This window comes from Bison bison, unplaced genomic scaffold (assembly GCF_000754665.1).
Source record: "Bison bison bison isolate TAMUID 2011002044 unplaced genomic scaffold, Bison_UMD1.0 scf7180017864041, whole genome shotgun sequence".
In the NCBI taxonomy this organism is placed as follows: domain Eukaryota; kingdom Metazoa; phylum Chordata; class Mammalia; order Artiodactyla; family Bovidae; genus Bison; species Bison bison.
In genome coordinates, this window is record NW_011494613.1 from 979550 (window position 1) to 1000274 (window position 20725).

Here is a 20725-nt window from a genome sequence, read left to right on the forward strand (position 1 = left end):
GTGCTAGTCTCCTCAGATAAAGGTGTGTACAACAGGAATCTTACAGAATAGCGATCTAAGAAATGAGATCTCCACCTACCCTTGCCCCCTCTTTCATGATAGAAACTACTGATGTTTTTTTTTTTGGTCATATCTGGACTTCATATACAGAGTTGGTGACTAAAGGATACAAGTTTATATTTTTGACAGAATCAAAGAAACCAGGGGAAACCTTTTTTTCAGATAAAATTTTAATATAATTATCACACAAAGTTGTATATACATACATACAACTATTTACAAATATGCAAGCATATGTACACACACTAGAAAGGAATACACAGGAAACAGTGTGTGTTAGGATATGAAATTCTGTTTCTTTTAAATTATTTTGTAATTATTTTACACCAAGGCAGGACTATTTTAGTTTCAGAGAATCTTGTATAAATGTATTTGTTCAAGAGCTTCTCTGTCAATATCCTTTTCTGGGAATACATCATAGTTCAGAGGTATCTCTTCAACCCAAGGAGATAACTGTATATTAACCTGAGGAAAAAAAAAGTTGTTCATATTATAAACAAATATGAAAATTACAGAATGAACCTACTCTTTACAATTTCAAGAAATCAGATTAGTATTACAATGAGAGGGACTAAGTTTTACACGGTGCCACATGAACAATTCTTTGTCATAGTAAATGGCAGGCCTGTGGATTCAGGGACTTAATTAATTTACCTTGATTTGGGAACTTGAAGGGATAAAGAACATATAGAATAGAGTAATTATTTTAATATAACTAGTTTAATAAACTAGCTTAAACAATAAAAGATTAAAACAACAATGGGAGTACACAGAGAAACTTCATATAAACACAGTGATGGTGCTAACAAGTTGCATGAAAGGAGCTAATCTCCCTCTATAACCTTCATCAGACTCTTCTCTTCATACTGCAAACTTGGGTCTCCAAGACACAGAAATTCTGGAGCCACCAATGGATATACCTACTTAAAGAAGTTTCATTAAACTGGAAAGCAATAATGTTATTCAAGAATTTGTATGTAAGGACTCTTTCAAAAACATTTTACTTTGGTAAGTGAAAATCACTTAATTATTTCAATACATAGAAACATTATAAATTGGAGAGCATGCATTTTAAAGGTGTGTTTTTATGAGTATGGAAAAGTACGGCAGAATCACACCACTCACGGGGTTGGGATGTCAAGGGGAGGGAACTGGGGAGATTACCATCATGTCTTCATGTATCTTTGGATTATTTCCCCTGTTATGGTAAACATGACTGTAATTTAGATGACTGACAACAATTTTTAAAGAAGGTATTATTCATGATAGTTTAATTTCTTAAAGGAAGAAATAAGATACTTAAATTTGGCAGGTTATACAAAACGAAAGCATTATGAAAGAAAATGATAATATGATTCTGTATTAAGAAATGCTACAGTATCTCATTGAGGGGTCTCAAAGAGCTTTACAAATATTAATTACCTTTATAAAAGAGTCAATTTATCAGGATGAATCTTATTATTAAGTATCAACCTTATTTTGTATGGAGAATCTGAGGAATATAGAAGCAGCTTGAGCAAGATTCCAAACTGACCTAGAAGCTAAACTGTGCTCAGGATGTGGCCTCCAGCCCACTTACTGGAGAAAAAGTTATGATGTGGGTGTTTTTCAGTCTCTTACAAATATTTAATAGCATTTGTTAACCTAAAACTGTAACTCCACAGTTAGAAAAATTGGGTGGAGAAGCAAAGGAATCTAGATCAGGATCCGAATGACACTCTCAGAGCTCTGGAGGAATGTGAACAAACCACAAAACAGTTCTTAAGCCATAAGGTTTTGCTACTCTTTCTAGTGTTGTCACTGTGTTCAGACTGAACATTTCTAGGATAGCGTGTAACAGCTATCAGAAAAAAGCAGGAGAAAAGTTTTGACAATAAAAATGCTGGGAAAGAAGCTTACATACCTGAAGACCTGAGAGAGAATCTTCCAGACCTGGCACTGTCACTAACAACGACCCTTGTTTCCTTACATTATGGCAGATATATTCCCAGGCTCTATAACACATTAAAAACTTCTATGTTAGGTTTTACCAGGTACTAGATATTTTTTAAAAATGAGGATGACAAAAGAATATGCAGCATAGGTGATATCTAGAAATCCAGATGGGCAAAGACGTTAGCCTGCAGGAAACTGACCTGCGGCAACATACTAGTAATTGGCAAATTCAGTTCCTGAAGAGATGTTGGTAAAATCGTGGAGTTACAATACTGAGAGAGATTTAACAAGATGGGGGATTAGGGTTAATACAAGCAATTGTGAGTAAGACCACAAAAAAAGTTTTCAGAACTGATACAGATGTCGAAGCTGGATCATGGTTAAAGCCCCTTCAATTCTTTATGATCTGTCAAACTTTCTACAGAATGGAACAGAGCTGAGGGGAGTGGGTGGGAAAGAGTCATGGAGAAAAGCCACAGAAGCCAGAAAACAAGCAAAGGCTAATAATAAGAATATAATATATAGATCTTTTAAAATAACATCAAGAGTGAAATCATACTTTATTTGGCTGTCAGAAATAGTCAGTGGAAAGCCTTGTGGACAATATGATACCCGAGAAGTTCAGTGTGATCAGCTAGGTTTAAAGCACAAAGGCAGGCCATGTGCACGTGTATGTGTCAGAAGGCAGTATCTGACCAGTTTTGATTAGCCTGTAGTGCAGACACGAATGGAATTTCTGCACTGCAGGAGTCTTGACAGTACACCCCATTGGGGAGCAGGGGTCAAGCAAAGCAAGGAAGTGCACCCTTTGCAGTGGGGCAGGTGGGCAGCAATGTTGTTTGCATTTACTCTAGTTACAGCAATGGCTATTGGGTTTAGTACATTCTGGAGCTTATTAGGCAAAATGATAACAAATTTTTTTTTCTCAGGTTAGATCTAAAACCAACTAGCAATGTTTGATAATAATTATTGCTGTGCTTGGGCTAGAGCTGTCTGTTGTTTTGATGCAGTTCCCTAAAAATGATGTTTTTTCAAGTCTGTTTAGTAAGACTGAAGAAGCTGATTAGCATGATTTGGCATGGCTCCAAAAATAGCACTTGCTGCTTCTGAGAAGTTGTCATTGCAGTAGTTTACAGGTTTTACTTATTGGAAAAATACAGAGGTACCTTTTAAACTAAGACTTACTCTACTTGCTACAATATAGAATAATATAAGTAAATGATCAGTTCTGTCAGAATGATTCTAATATCAGGATGCTTTATCTTCTCCTGTGTATTGTCATTCATGAAGATAATTAATTATATATATTTAAAATTCATTGCACTTTACTAATTTGGAGAAGTGACTGAACATATGGGGTCAATACCTATTTGGTGAGTCATGCAGAGTTTGCAAATGAATTTTCCAAGATAGCACAAGCATGCGGCAGTTCCAGTATCAAGCTGACCAGTAATATCTGTCATTCTTCAGCATTTAAAATCTTCCTTTATGAATCTTCCAAGAGTTTAAGGTGCTTTTCTCTTTTAACTTCTTATAACGGTATTCGGAGAAGGCAATGGCACCCCACTCCAGTACTCTTGCCTGGAAAAATCCCATGGACGGAGGAGCCTGGTGGGCTACAGTCCATGGGGTCGCTAAGAGCTGGACATGACTGAGCGACTTCACTTTCACTTTTCCCTTTCATGCACTGGAGAAGGAAATGTCAACCCACTCCAGTGTTCTTGCCTGGAGAATCCCAGGGACGGGGGAGCCTGGTGGGCCGCCATCTGTGGGGTCGCAGAGAGTCGGACACGACTGAAGCGACTTAGCAGCAGCAGCAGCAATGTTGGTATTATTTCATTCTCTAACCATTATGTAATGTTTTGACCACTGGTCATGAAGTTGGTTTTTCCAGTGGTCATGTATGGATGTGAGAGTTGGACTGTGAAGAAAGCTGAGCACCGAAGAATTGATACTTATGAACTGTGGTGTTGGAGAAGACTCTTGAGAGTCCCTTGGACTGCAAGGAGATCCAACCAGTCCATTCTAAAGGACATCAGCCCAGGGTGTTCTTTGGAAGGAATGATGCTAAAGCTGAAACTCCAGTACTTTGGCCACCTCATGTGAAGAGTTGACTCATTGGAAAAGACTCTGATGCTGGGAGGGATTGGGGGCAGGAGGAAAAGGGGATGACAGAGGATGAGATGGCTGGATGGCATTACCGACTTGATGCACCTGAGTTTGAATGAACTCAGGGATATGGTGATGGATAGGGAGGCCTGGCGTGCTGACATTCATGGGGTCACAAAGAGTCGGACAAGACTGAGCGACTGAACTGAACTGGACTGAACAAGAACTTGAAAAGGTAAAAAGCTACACAAACTCTGTCCACTGGAAATTAAGTTTAAAGAGTGCAATATGATTAAAACAACTGTTCATGTTGTGTTTCTGGTCTTTACCCTGTGAACAAAAAATCATTACCTATTCTGGCTGCTCTTTGATGATATGATTAGTTTTCTGTTGAACAAGTTTCTTTATAAACAATTTACATTGCCAATTTTGTACGGATCTTAACCTAGAAGTAATAGATGTGTGTGCGTGTGTGTGTGTGAGAGAGAGAGAGAGAGAGAAGGTAAAGGGATAGCAGACAGAGGTTTAGTCATTCAAGAATCTACTCCATATTAACTGTTTATGGTCTATAATTATACACCTTTTTATTTCTAAGCAGTAGAAATCTCCCTGATGCACTAATCCAAACGTGAATGTAATGTCCTCTCATGCGTATGGAAAGGTGGTTTCCTATATCTAGAGTCACGTATGTCATGGTAAATAAGTTAATAAGCCTAACTGACTAGAAAATCAGTGTCTTGGACTGTAAGAATTTTCAAATTAGAGGAGCCTATAAGTCTTGATGAGAAGTCAGAAAAGTCACAGGGAACTCCCCGCGGTCCAGTGGTTAGGACTCCATGCTTTCATTGCCTAGAGCATGGGTAAGATCCCTGCCTGGGGAACTAAGATCCCACAAGCAATGTAGTATAGTCAAAAATTAAAAAAAAAAGAAACAAACATAAAAAACTGATCACAGATTTGCTAATTTTTCTATTGTTTAAATAGTGGAATAAAGTCTAGGAACCGACTATTACTATCTCAAGAACATTTTAAAAATTTGGTAGTCAGTCATTGTTTTTTAGGTGAATATTCTTATATCTTGTTCTGTAGTCATTTACGCAGTTAATTCCCATCATTTTGTGATAGGATAGCAAAGGACATGTGTTTTTTCAAAGAAAAGAAAACTGAGGCAGAAAAAAATTTAAGACTCACTGGGAACTGACAACTTCTTGCATCCCTGACCGCAAAGCCAAAGCTTGGGTCATGACACCAGTTTCTTTTTTTTTTAAATGTATTTATTTATTTTAATTGGAGACTAATTACTTTACAATATTGTAGTGGTTTTTACCATACATTGCATGACACCATTTTCTATCTCCTCAAAATCAGATGTAATATTTTACAAGGTTAGACAACCAAAGTTTATTTTTATTTTCACTTAGACATAACACATTTTCTTTAATATAATCTCCTGAGAGTTGAGGTCATTTCTAAAAAGTTTAATATCACTCCAGGGCCCCAAGTTCAATCTGTGGTAGGGGAATGAAGGTCCTACAAGCCTGGCCATGCCAAAATAAATAAATAAATAACGTACCTGGCCTGTTCTGCCTCATTAAGAAAATATTCGAAGACATTATTCATTATAATAACATCAGCATTCTGCAGAAGTGAACCTTGTGTACAAATGTCTGCATGAAGCACCTAAAGAATGAATTCATGGAAGAGAACAAGGACACCATATCACATAACCACTTAAGAAATAGCTGTTCATTCAATGACATTGTGAGACAGGCAGTAAGGGAGATTCACACTTCTTAAAATGAGAGTACAGTATATTTAATACTAATGCCTATGGAAGATACTTAATATCTAATAAAAACCATAAACTTGTGAAAACTTTATTTTTTAGATAGACTTGTTTATATAGTCATAATTATACTCTCCTCACTCCTAATTCAGAGCTGTTTCTACTTAATCAGTAGTTATGAGTCAAAGGACCTAGGTTCAAATCTGGCTGCATTATCAACTAGGTTTATACATTTGAGTAGTCAAGTGTCTTCACAAATAAAATGGAGTAATATCTGTCCTGATTCACAGAATCAAATGGGACTAAGTAAAGTTTAAAAAGTAATTTGTAAAATGTTAATACAAATATGTTAACTGGCCTTGTCTGACTCTTCATCCAAAATTTACTTGAATATATTATCTATCCAAGAAAGCAAACAAAATAATTTATTAAAAAATTATATACCTCAAAAAATTACCTTAGACTATAATCAATAAGTCTTGTAGAACACACACAAGATAACATGAAGAAATATTTATTTGCTCAAGAGCAAAGCAAATTAACTTTTATTTTAAAAGAAGAGAAAAAGTTTTTTGTATTATATGATTTTTTTTTCCAAAAAAACACTTAAGTCTTACAAATAAATAATATTCAGAGGTATTTTTCAGAATGTTTAAATCTTGATTTCTTTTTTTTTAAATTTTATTTTATTTTTAAACTTTACATAATTGTATTAGTTTTGCAAATATCAAAATGAATCCATCACAGGTATACATGTGCTCCCCATCCTGAACCCTCCTCCCTCCTCCCTCCCCATACCATCCCTCTGGGTCGTCCCAGTGCACTAGCCCCAAGCATCCAGTATCGTGCATTGAACCTGGACTGGCATCTCGTTTCATACATGATATTTTACATGTTTCAATGCCATTCTCCCAAATCTTCCCACCCTCTTGATTTCTAATTAAATTGATATTCCTGTTATTTATGTGATTTATTATGTAACAGCAGTGTGTTTTTGTTCACTAAATATGGAATAGTGAGAAAAATCTATAAATTTAATATTGGACAATGAATTCTCTTTGATCACTTGCCTCTCAATTTATAAGATGAGAGAGAGAAAAAAAGGAAGGATGAAAGGAGGAAGAGAATGAAAAGCTTTCCTTCTATAAAAAGGGGAAGGCTAGATTCTGAATCTTACTAAGATATGTCTTTAAATATTAGATTGAACTGAACACCAGAGATCCTTAGATACTCAGTACTTCTCTGCACAGCCATTAGAAGTGTAGGATCACTAGTGAAATGATAAGGACTATGGCATTAACCAAAAAACTTCCTTTCCCCTTTCTGGTTATTTTTTCCCTTACCTATAAAAAACAGAAAATTTCTGTCATAGCCCAACTTAGGGGATCCTTCTCCCATGAACTGTTATTCTGTGGTACCCACAATTCCTCTTGCAAGTTTATAAAAGACGATAAAGAACTGCGAGCATTACTTAATCTTTTTGCTTACTTGCAACATTCAGGGTTTAATTAAATACACATCTGACAACATGAAGATATTTAAAATTGCTGCTAACAAATCTATAGTTGATATGAAAAAACTTAGAAAAAAATTCTACTTTCTAATAAATTGAGGAGGAAGAGAAAAGTGTGAGTGGAACATAATGATAATAATTCATCTTCATTATTGTTATAAAATACTAACTCAATCTATTTCCATACAACAGCAATGAAGGATAGGTTCAAAAATTTCCCAACTCCAATGCAGAAGAGTCTTGGCTAAATTTGCTACACAATGGATAACAGAATAAATATTTTAAAAAGTACCTTTATTCTGTCAGCGAACTGATACTTTTTTATGACCATTTCCTGCAACTGGCAAAAGTCTCCATTCAGTTCTACTCCATACAGTTGTGATGCTGAACTGTAAAGATAACCCTAAAATATGAAGACACATGATACAAAAGAATTAACTTTTAGTTGTGGATTTCTTTCTACTTGAAATTTTAAAAGTCAAACTTTTAAAACAGAATTCAATAAACTAAAAATAAAAGTAAAGATAAATAACATTATATAATTTATATAAAACAACTTCAAGAACTTAGACTCTTACTCATCAAGACCTCAATTGTAGTTTATTAATTTCCATTATTTAAAAGTAATTTTATCTTATTTATCAAATATTACTATTTTAAGCCCTCCCTTTATGTATATTTGTAGAAGAATACATTTTTTCCAAATAAAGGTTAAACTTCCTAAAAGCATAAAAATAAAGTAATAATGGTTTTAAGGATTGATTTCTTACTTTTCTCGATAAAGCTGCATTCAACAAAATTGGAATAAGGAAAGTGATCACAAATAGATTCTTTCTTTAATACCCTATTTCTGTAATTTCTTGGAATGTTACATCAGGGCAAAGTAAGGACGGTGTTAACCTATCGGAAATATGATGGACACTCAGCACAGTCTGACATAAGATGTGGGTGGCAGGAGGTGTGTCCTGTTTAGCTTATGGAAGCCAGCTTGCTGTTCGGTAAGTCCATCAAAGATAACTGGCCATCGGTTAACAAGGATCATCAAAAACAGACTATGTATTATTACCTATCTATTTTTGGTTGTAATAACAAAAACAATCTAGAAGGAGAGGTCAAATCATATTCTGAAGATCATTTTACATCAACTAACACTTATTTGTAAGCTCAATTTATATTTATAGCTCACCATATATATTTAGAGTATGTTCAACAAAGCTTATGCATGTACTCAAAAAAAAAATATTGTTGACTGAATCAGGGACCTCTATAGAGGAAAATGACCATATGTTTAAACTCATTGATGCTACCAAACACTTGCACAGTCACAATTATTCAGCTATATTTGTTTCTAACAAATAAAAAAATAAACAAGAGTGGACAAAATATGGTAAACAATCATAATCTCTAATGTTCGCCAAGCAAAATCAGCAGATAAACTGTACTTTCTATTATGGCTGTCTTTTCTAACTGTAGAATAAAAGTCAATGCTGAAAAATAAATGAAGCATGAAAGGGTTAATTGTTTCTGTTTAGAGCAGGCAGTGATGCTGGGAACAGACAGAGCCTGTTCCTGGCATGAACTTCTACTGCTGCTGGCCACATGTTTTAACACGTCTGCTAATGACAACCAGAAACCACATTTCAGTTTTTTTGATAAAACCATTTAAGAATATTAAAAATATTCATGATTTGAATTCTTTTTAGAGTCACATTGAACTGATATCTCAGACACAAAAATCTACGTTCAGACTTTGGAATCACTGAAAACCACGGTGTGTCCTGTGTCCAAGATGATATCATTTGCCTTGCTCACTTACAGGTGAGGATATTGATGCCAGGGGTGTGGAGTGATTTGCTCATGGCTGTAAGCAATTCCCTAGTCGAGCGAATTTGTCAGTTTTATAAGAGCTCTTATCAAAGCTCAGTGTGCTATACTATTTTATGACAGGACAGAAAATGGAGTTAGAAGCACGGTGAGTGAGTGACAGAATACCAAAGTGTTATGAGGGCCATCTGTTCCTGTTTTGCTGAAATTCCTTCACTTGTGTGACAGAGACAAACCAGAAAAGGAGATCAGAGAGCTGGCCTTTGAAAAGTCCAAATTCAATACACTATTTTAACCATATTACTCTATTACTCTAATAAATAAAGCCAAGCTGTCACCTTAGATGGTGGCAGGCAAAACTGTTGCTAGAAGAAGAAAGTGTTTCCAAATGTTGCCTATGTCCACAAGTTGGACTTTACCCCATAAAGGACGGTGCCAAGCCTGGAGCCAACGTCAACCAAGACCTTTCCCGACAGATCGGGGAGTACGTGATGATAAATGAATTTCAATTCCATGAGAGAGAAGGAATGAGAAATAAATCCTGGAGAATGAGAACAAATATTAAATTTTGCTTGAGGATTAACAATTCCATTCTGTACTTCTAATTCTTTCACCTATAAAGTATATTTCATGCTTTTCTTAATTGATGAAAGCCATTCAGAGGTTATTTAGAAAACATTAGTGTGATAACTTTGCACTCATTCACTCTGAGCTGTAAGACACAAGAATAAACGCGCAATCTCTGACATTTAGGCCACTAGAAAACGGTTACTCAGCTGGCTGTCCTTACCCCCATGCTTCTCATCTCTTTCTCTACCACCCTCTAGGGTGGCCTAGGCCTTTCCCTTCCTCGTCTCCCAATGAACCGCTTTTCCCTGAGACTGCTTCCTAATTCCCATAGCACCTGTTTTCCTCATTCTACCCCAGAGCCATCCACAGAGCCGCCACCTCTCGCTACATAGACTGTAAACTACCAAATGAATGACCATCTCTGGAGTGTGGCACCCTGGCCAACCTAAAAGCGTGGTCTGAAAAGCTGGAGATGGGTGGTATGGGAGGAGGTTAAGACACTCCTAAATTGTTATTTCCCTTAGTTTAATTGCTATAATTTCTAGCCTCCTAGCCCATTTTCTCACTCCATTATTTCTATAATGAAATACTTGGGAGAGCCTGAGTCTGTTTTTTCTGATATGGAGGTAACCCAAAGATTTTCTTTATTGTGTGCTAGTACATAATCTAATGGTCAGGAAATTTTGATCATAACTAATGAATGGTGGCAAATAAAATGGAAGCAAGCAGGCTAATCCCTAGAAGGAAAAAAAGGGTGACTAGGCCTCAGAAGTAACACTGGAGGTGGTGGGGTGCAAGGGCACTGAGCACCACAGTCCTTATCTCCCCTCGTCCTCACTGCCCTCTTTGCCACATCAGTGCTTCTGCCCTAGGCTACAGTCGTCATTAGTGTCTTAAAGCTGACAAGCTCCTTTCATATAGGGAAGAAGAGCCCCACACCGTCACAGCTTTCTCACAGTCACTGTAGTTATCTGGGCTGGTCTGGGCACCCAGTCACTATTTATAATCTGATTTTTATGAGAAAATGCATCCTAATCTCCAAATTTTTCTTTGTCGAACATAGCTCTTCTATAAATTTCTGTACATCAGACCTGATACGGTGTTATAGTTAGAATTCAGTTTTTAATTTCCCCTCTATTGTTCTTGTCTAAGTCTTTTTCTATTCTGTGAACTTCAACCACTTCAAATGGCAACTATAAGCACTATTTAAAAATAGAATCTTAAAGCAGTAAACCAGGGTAGTTTCACCCCCAACTATAATACAGGTACAATAAATTTGTATTAGCTACATATTACAAATTTGGTAGTAGTGAACTTTTGAGAATAATAATATCTAAGATTAGTAACATGAGCACATTACTACTCACCCACTCTAAGCAATGCCTCAACATCTAGGTTGGCAGGGAGACTGAAATAGCACGTTTATAAAGTATACCCTAGACAATCATATCCCGTTTGAACAAAAGATATAGTAACAGAAGAGTTTACATCTTAGCAGCATGGAGTCAGTCTAGTTTCCTGTTTGAAACACAGGTGTTGCATTTGAGGGACAGACATGCAGGAGACTATTACTAGAGCTGTCCTGTGTTACAGACAGGAGATGCTCCATGTGGTCAAATCACGGCCTGCATAAACTCTCAAGATTATCCATCTCTGTCCTCTAAGTTCACGCCCATCCAACAATATTGGATTACTATCTGACTTCACAAGTAGATAGTTTTATGGGGAGAAAGTTTTCAGCTCCCTTGGCAGTTATATTTCTCACTATAAATAAATCACCGCTATGGATAAATGTAAATCTTTTTTGAGTATATAAAGTATGAGTTAGTTTTCCTATATTCAACCACTTCCAATTAGTTTCAGGACCTGAGAAGTCACCTCCTATTAAATATGTTCAGTAAAAAGCAGAAATACTCCCGTGGGGGACATGAAGTGGCCTAACCTCCCTGGACAATGTTTCTATTTAGTTTCTCTGATTTCAGTAATTGGTAATAGCTAGGTTGCAGGTTGGCCTTTTGCTTTAAAAAAAAAACCAAAAACAGTGAATGCCTGGTCAAGAATCTGCATAGTCATGACATGTAAGGAAAAGCGCACACGAAGTCGTCAGGTTTGCAGGCTGGAGTGCCCACCTAGAGGTGCCGTCTGATGTGAGCCGCACACAACACAGTAGTTTCTGCTCATTTTTCCTTCCTCACATAATGAATCAATAAAGTCTTCATCGTAAAGGAATGCATCAACGTGAACTGTGGGTTCTGGCTGCTGCTGTATCTGGTGGAAAGAAGAAAAACATCAAAAGAAACAGAGTACAAAGAAGTCTCTTTTTATTGCTAAATAAGGCAAAACATCAGTGGTTCATATGCTGAAGTTCTGAGAGCAACAACAACCAGAAAGACAAGTTTCGCTTATGGAAGTCAGCAACTCAGCTCTGCTTTCATGCTATTTTTGAGACACTGGCAACTTGCTATTTGACCATGTCATGATGCAAAACATGGCTATGAGAAACAGATAAAAATTTTAGTTGAAAGGAGTATTCTGAGATCATTTTGTCCATCCTAAGTAATATACTTTACAAATAAGGAAACATACCCAGAGAGAGTTCTCCCAAGAAACGACACTAGTTAGTTCAGAGGGAGAATAGAAACTAATACCACGTCTTCTGAGTCCTACATGACAGGGACTTATCCATCAAAATACTTGGCAAGTAATCTTTTCCCAGAAGCAAAGTTTTCAAATAATAAAAAATGTTTAGTAAAATTCCATGCTTACAAATAATAGCACTTAATGCTGGTAGTACATGATATAACAGCAAGCAGCTACAAAGCAAAAAGAAGTTTGATCCCTTCTACTTCAACGATAATAAAGAAACAACAAAAGAGTGAACTTCACCCTTGATAAAAGTCAGGGAAATGGAACAGGGCAGAGAAAACCAAGACAATTACATAGGCAGGGACAGATTACTGTTGTATTGTTGGGCCTTGATTTGGGGTGGGGTGGGGTCTGCTTGGGAAACAGGACACCCTCAAAAAATATCTTTTGAATGAATGGTACTAGGGAACCAGAGGATTACTGACTCAGAAGAATTGAGGAAATGGATGAAGCACCAAATGAAAAAGCAGAATTCAGGACTAATGATTAGACTGGAAAGGCTAATGGGGTTAGAGAAGAATAGGAGAAACCTCAAGTAGCACTAGGAATAAATGAATTTAATATATTTACTTTTTGGAGGGCTAGATGTTCTGAGGAAAGCATAGTTTCTAGAGGTAAGCAATTCCGAAGGTCTTCTGCTATGTTTTTCAACATAATGTCATTATTGTCTTGAGTGAATTCATCAAAATCTCCTGCCCAAAAAAAAAAAAAGTATAGTTTTTATGGTTGCAGTCATACCTAGACTAAATGATTACAATGGATGGTTATCTTCTATCAGATAGCATCGATTTATAACAATAAACAAACATTCTAGGTCCAATGAAATATTCAAATTCTAACAAATGTTCCATGGAAAACATTGAGTTTTTTCCTTTTCTAAGCTGCTTGAAAATATAAAACTTGACTATTTCAGCCTGTTAGAGAACAACAAAGACATTTAAAAAGTATGTAGTACTCTTACTACTTAAACTTACTAAGAAGTAGTCAAATATTCCTTTTGTGACCATGTAGACTTTATAAGTTTAGGAGGCATTGCATAGGGATAACTTTAATCCGAGCATCCCTGCCTCCAATAAAATGTACCCAAGACTTCAGATCATAAGCACAAACAGATGGTACCAACTATAGAATAAACTTTATAAGAATCATGTTGCTCTGCTGCACCTGAACAGCAGATAAAATGATCATTAAAACAGCACATTTCTGATGGCTCTGGCCTACTTTTGGATACACTGGAAAAAGGGGAGTGAGCGTGTATGCCAATGTATATAGAAATAAAGATGAAGAAAGTGACACTTAGTGAATCTATGTAAGGGTGTAAAAGTGGTTTCCATTGTTCTGTTTTTTCAACTTATCTGTGTTTAAATTTTTTTTTTAATTGGCTCTACAAAAGAATGGTTTCTAAGAAGCTCATACATAATTTTAAGTAGAACAGACTCACCTTGAAGTAAAACACTGTAAAAGTTAGCTGTAACCTGAATGCCAAATATAGACTGGAAAGAACAACTAATGAAAACATTTTACCTTTTTCTTAAAAAACTATCTTATATTGAATTCTTGCTAGAGTAAAAGGACCTCAAGAGGACTGTGTTTTCCTTACTGTTTTAAAATAGCTATAAAACGAAAACAGGTAGATTGTGAAGAAAATACCATCCATTTCCACATACCCTATCCCTCAAGTCTTTGGTTGTTTTTAAATAAGTTCATGATTTCCTTCTTAAACATATTAATAATAATTCTTGTGTTGGGTCAGAATGCTATTCTCAAGTCACAAATAACAATTAAAATTTGGATAATATTTTCTAGCTTGCAAAGTTCTTACACGTAGAAACTACATCAATTAAGTATTATAACATCCATGTGAAGAAGACAAAGCAAGATTACCTTTTCTGATTCACAGAGGAGGTAATTAAGGCGACATGAATTGTGAAAAGTTACAAAGCAGGCCAACAGCAGCAAAAGAAATAAACCTAAGTTTTTTACTCTTTCTTTTCACTCTTTCCACTGTGTCCCTACATACACAGGTTCTTTCTCTGCATAACCTCTCTCTGAGCAATAGTAGTTAACATGAAGATACATTATTTGACTCCCTGAACTAATGCAGAAAGGCCTTTTAACTCTTTTTATTTTTTCTTTCTACACCTATCTGCGACAGTGATCTAAATGTTGCCTCAAATTATTTATAGGAGGATGCCGAATATAAATTATAGACAAACAAAAATATTATGAAGATTCATTCCAAATTCTTCTATTTATTTAAAAATTTTTGATTATTATCTTTTTGGCAATGCCACACGAAATATGAGATCTTAGCTCCCTGCTCAGGGTTTGAACTTGTGTCCGCTGCAGTAGAAACATTGAGTCTTAACCACTGGATTGCCAGGAAGTCCTCAAATTGTTTTAGGTGGAATTTAAATAGCATCTGTGATGCAGTTTTTTAAAAACTGGAAGTATTTACTTTGTTATTAAAATTAAATTCCTTAAAACATTATTTTTAAAGGCTATGTAATATTCCATCATATTTGTATTAACCATTCACTCCTACTACTATACATTTATATACAATTATAACTGAAAATTTAGGGACATTGCTAACATTTGGCATACTTTGGCCTCTTTGCATAACATTTGGCCTTTTTGCATTTATTTCCTTACTATAAATTGTAGCAGAAGTACTTAAACATTGTAAAGGCTTTTACAACATACACAGTCATGTATGGATGTGAGAGTTGGACTATAAAGAAAGCTCAGCACCAAAGAATTGACACTTTTGAACTATGGTGTTGGAGAAGACTCTTGACAGTCCCTTGGACTGCAAGGAGATCCAACCAGTTCATCCTAAAGGAGATCAGTCCTGAGTGTTCATTGGAAGGACTGATGTTGAAGCTGAAACTCCAATACTTTGGCCACCCGATACAAAGAGCTGACTCATATGAAAAGACCCTGATGCTGGGAAAGATTGAGGGCAGGAGAAGGGGACGACAGAGAATGAGATGGTTGGATGGCATTGCTGACTCAATGGACATGAGTTTGAGTAAACTCCGGGAGTTGGTGATGGACAGGGAGGCCTGGTGTGCTGCAGTCCATGGGGTCGCAAAGAGTCAGACACAACTGAGCGACTGAACCGAACTGAACTTGCTACATACTGCTAAATTTCTTTCCTGAAAGATTATACCAATTTACTCCATCAGAAAAAAATAAGAATATGTGTAAGCCTTACTTCATGAAAGCCTTACAGCATTGAACTGTACTATAAAAACAAACTTTGTTGTTTTAATTTGCATTTCTTTAATTACTAGTGAGGCTGGACATCTTTTAACATGTATAATAACAATTTTGGAATGTGTGGTAACAGTATGTTGCTTGGAAAAAGATTAAAGGTGTTAATCAGTTGCCTGAGGACAGTTAGGTTTTTCTCAAATTACATATGCAGGTGGGAAGGGAACAGAGAAAGAAGAGTTTCTCTGCAGAGCAAAATCTATTCTTTAAAAGTTTCCTACTTATATTTAATTAAGTACATGGGAAAAGAGAACTCACCAAAGCTGACAGTCTATGAATCAAGTCTCACTTTTTATATCTAGTCAGGTATCAAGTCCCATCATGTTCACTTTTGAATCCACTTCCTCTTTATTACCGCTTCAACTACTACATAGTCACAGGTACCACCTCACACTTAGAAAACCAGGACAAACTCATAATTGGCTCCTGAATGATCAGTTTCTCCCCAATATGAGTTACCTTACACATGTATTTTGGAGAAGGAAATGGCAACCCACTCCAGTATTCTTGCCTGAAAAATCCTATGGACAAAGGAGCCTGGAGGGCTACAGTCCATGGGGTCACAAAGAGTCGGACATGACTGAGTGACTAACACCACACGACATCTATTTTAAACTGCTGCTGCTAAGTCGCTTCAGTCGTGTCCAACTCTGTGTGACCCCATAGACGGCAGCTCACCAGGCTCCCCCGTCCCTGGGATTCTCCAGGCAAGAACACTGGAGTGGGTTGCCATTTCCTCCTCCAATGCATCTAAGTGAAAACTGAAAGTGAAGTCGCGCAGTCGTGTACAACTCTTCTCGACCCCATGGACTGCAGCCTACCAGGCTCCTCCGTCCATGGGATTTTCCAGGCAAGAGTACTGGAGTGGGGTGCCATTGCCTTCTCCGGATTTTTTTTAAACTAATTTTGCTTAAACTTCACTCATGTCACTCCTTCTCCTTACAATTTTGGGACAGCTCTCCACTTTTCAATGTATCCAGTATTACTGTAGACTTTCATGGCCCTCTATATCACCAGAGTCTAACCATCCTATTTTCTACTCTCATTACTCACTAACATAATTTTTGCTTAAGACAGGCAAATTCCCTCAGTTGTTTTCCATATTCCTTCCTGTTCATATTGCTCCTTTCAACTATGACCTTGTTTTTCACAATAAGGGCCTTCTCAAGTTACTTCATCTCCAGGAAGTCTTACCTTCAGCCCCTGGCCGTCATTCACCCATATCCTTATCTCTAATGACTTATAATATATAATTAAACACTGGGCCATGTATTTCCTATTATTCATTAATATTTTATATTACTTTGAAGTTCTTATTCAAAGTTTAAAAATTTACTGAGGGGACTTCTGGCCTTAGACAAGATGGCTACTTCCCTCAATTTCCCCAGCTCCTCCCCTCTAAATACGATGAAATATCCTGGACGTAAACCAACAGGCAACCATAAAGGACTCTGAAGGCTAGAAAAAAGGTAAACTGTCTAGGAATGTCAGGAATTAAGGACGGAAGGTCACCGCAGTGAATTCCCTCCTGGGTTTTCATCTTCCATGTAGCCTGGACTGGGCCCTGGAGAGGTGAGTACCAACCAGAACTACCAACACCTATAGACTGAATAAACAAAACAAAAACTAAGTCTGCTCTCTCTCGCCAAAGACCAGTAAAGGGGAAGAATAACAGAGGTGTACTGGGGAACCCTAATCCCTAGCCCACACCTGGGGCAAAGGCAGGCTATCTGGTAACAAAGTAGGAGGCTGCTGTCTCCAGGCCCTCTGCCCAGCAGGAGAGACTCAGGCCTGAGGCCTCTCAGCCCTCTGCCCAGAAGCCAAGAGCAAACCAGGCCCTGTACTGCTCGTCCCTGGACCCCCACTGGTGGAAGGCAGCTCAGTGACACAGGTATCTTTCTCCAAGCAGGAAACACCAGCATAGATTGAGCAGGAAGCCCCAGCAGTACCAAAGAATGAAACAAGCCTGAATAGCACTGCAAGGGCACTGAAAACTAAATGTTGTCAGAGCTACAGCTCACAAAAGCAGGCCAGAATCAACAGGTTAAACTTAAGCGGGGCAACTGCCTACTAAGATAGAAAATCTGAACAGGATCAAGTCAGCATAATATCTAAAATATCCAGGATAAAATAAAAATTATCCTAGCATACAAACAAAATGTTCACGATATAACAGAACATCATTTATATCAAGAACAGGACAAATATTAATTTGACTCTCGCAATCTAGATGCTACTGTGCAACTTAGTTTGGATGATCAGACAAGGACTCTAAAGATGCTATAACAAAAATGCTTCAATAAGTAGTTATGAATTATCCTATAATAAGTGAAAAAAATAGAAAATCTCAGCAAAGAAGTCATAGAAAAAGAAACAGAAACTGCAAAACAGAAAAATAAAATAATTTAGAAATCCCTTGCTGAAAGGGCTCCGTAGTAGAGATGACAGAGGATAGAACCAGTTCACTTGAATTGACAGATCAATAAAATTTATTCCATCTGAACAAAAGAGAGAAAATAAAAAAGAAATTGAACAGAGACCTAAGGATCTTTGGAATAACGAAAGAGCTAACATTGGTATCTGAGTTCCAGAAGCAGGGGGAAAAGTGTGGAGCTGAAAAGTATTGAAGAAATACAGCTAAAAACTCCCTAAATTAGGTGAAAGATCTAAACCTACAGATTTAAGAAGCCAAGCAAAGTCTAAATATGATTGACGCAAAGAAATCCACTAAGAACATATCATAAACTTCTAAAAACAAGGGGCAAGGAACAAATCTTAAAAACAACCAAAGAGAAATGATTCATTCCCTACAGGGAAACACCAAACAACAGTGAAGTTTTCATCTGAAACCAAGGAGCCAGGAGGTTACAAAACTTTTCAAATGCTGGAAGAAAAGGACCACAAGCTGTAAATTTTCTATCTGATGAAATTATCCTTCAGGAATGAAGGAGAAGTAAAGACAAATCAGATGCAGAAAAACTAAAAAACAAAAAATTTTGTTGCCTTAAGACCTACCCTTAAAGAATGTGTATAGGAAATTTCAACAGAAAGGAAATAGCAGAAGAGGGCTTGGAACTTCAGACAGGAAAGAACAGAATGTGTAAAAATAGGCTATCTTTCTCATTAGTTTCTTAAATCATATGTGATGGTTACATAAAAATTTATAAAACCACCTGTAATGGTGCTCTATGTACATGTATACAGGAAATACATAAAACAGTCATATTTTTAAAGTGGGGGAGGGTATAGGGACCTATGTGGAAGTAAGATTTCAATATTTGCTTCTAGTAAAACAGATAAGACAGGTAAAAGGATCAGATAAAACACTGATAACTAGAGTCAGACATGACTGAAGCGACTTAGCAGCAGTAGCAGCAGTGATGTTACATATGTATACTGTCATACTCAGAGTAACCACAAAGAAAACTCTACAAAGAAATACACTCAGAAACACTACAAAGAAGAACAGAATGCTAAAACTGTTCCATTTACCCACAGGAAGGCAAGAGGAGATAACAAGAAATTGAGAAACAGAGGGTCAGAAAGGAAACAAACAATAAAATGCTATACTTAAGTGCTAACATATAGTAAGCTAATTGTAAATTGTTTAAACACATCAATCAAAAGACAGAGATTAGCAACACAGATTTAAAAAATACAACTCACCCTGGGTTGGGAAGATCCCCTGGGATAGGAAATGGCAACCCACTCCAGTGTTATTATGCTGTCAACAGAAACTCACTTTAAACATGCCAGGAAGACTGAATATAAAAGGATGGGGAAAAAAATTGTGGCAACGGTTTAAAAAAAAAATAGGGTAGCTATACAGATATGAAATAAAACAGACGTTAAAGCAAAAGAAAAAATTATTAGGGACAATGAAGAACATTACATACTGATAAAAGGATCAATCTATCAAGAACACACAGTGATCTTAAATGTGCATACACTGAACAACAGAGCCTTAAAATATCAATACATGAAACAAGGACTTCCCTGGATGTCCAGACAGTGGTTAAGACTCCATGCTTCCATGATCCCCAGTTAGGGAACCAAGATTCCACACGCAGCATGGCAGCGGAGAGGTGGGCGGAATGAAACAAAAACTGACAGGGCTGAAAGAAGAAATAGAAAAATTCACAATTACAGCTGGGGGGTTCAACACGATACTGACAGGACTACAGGGCAGAAAATCAGCAAAGATATAGAGGAACTGAAGAATATCACCAATCAACAAGACCTAATAGATATGTATAGAACACTCCACTAAACTGCAATGCTGCTGCTGCTGCTAAGTCGCTTCAGTCGTGTCCGACTCTCTGCGACCCCATAGACGGCAGCCCATCAGGCTCCCCCGTCCCTGGGATTCTCCAGGCAAGAACACTGGAGTGGGTTGCCATTTCCTTCTCCAATGCATGAAAGTGAAAAGTGAAAGTGAAGTCGCTCAGTAGTGTCCGACTCTTAGCCACCCCATGGACTGCAGCCCACCAGGCTCCTCCGTCCATGGGATTTTCCAGGCAAGAGTACTGAAGTGGGGTGCCATTGCCTTCTCCGAAACTGCAATAGAATACAGTTTTTCTAAGTGCCCACAAAACAGTCACCAAGATAGACCATGCTGCTGCTGTTAAGTCACTTCAGTCGTGTCCGACTCTGTGCGACCCCATAGACGGCAGCCCACCAGGCTCCCCCGTCCCTGGGATTCTCCAGGCAAGAACATTGGAGTGGGTTGCCATTTCCTTCTCCAATGCATGGAAGTGGAAAGTGAAAGTGAAGTCGCTCAGTCGTGCCCAACTCTTAGCGACCCCATAGGCTGCAGCCTACCAGGCTCCTCCGTCCACTGGATTTTCCAGGCAAGAGTACTAGGATGTTCAATTATAGACCAAATTTCTACATCTACTAAATGAATAAACAGGGTCTATCTTTTATAAAAGGTAGAAAGATTATCAAGCTGTGTGGGATTTTTTTTTTGCAAAATACACCATATAGGAAAAACATAGGCTGAA

The 20725-nt window shown here is 37.3% G+C and overlaps 1 protein-coding gene across 3 annotated transcripts in view; it reads right to left on the bottom strand.

Moving 5' to 3' along the window:
- Positions 1-212: 212 nt before the first annotated feature.
- The window catches only part of LOC104985229, a 29238-nt gene continuing 8725 nt past the window's right edge, over positions 213-20725 (bottom strand). For 2 of the 3 annotated variants that reach the window (XM_010835291.1, XM_010835290.1), the window contains exons 2-8: positions 13014-13135; positions 11927-12065; positions 9647-9768; positions 7696-7806; positions 5678-5784; positions 1964-2054; positions 213-525 (exon numbers count right to left, since the gene is read on the bottom strand). In XM_010835291.1, the coding sequence (XP_010833593.1) occupies positions 409-525; positions 1964-2054; positions 5678-5784; positions 7696-7806; positions 9647-9768; positions 11927-12065; positions 13014-13135 (809 nt within the window). In that variant the 3' untranslated portion in view covers positions 213-408. Of the gene's footprint in view, positions 526-1963; positions 2055-5677; positions 5785-7695; positions 7807-9646; positions 9769-11926; positions 12066-13013; positions 13136-19388; positions 19838-20725 lie in introns of all 3 variants that reach the window. The other variant, XM_010835292.1, reaches the window with a different exon arrangement.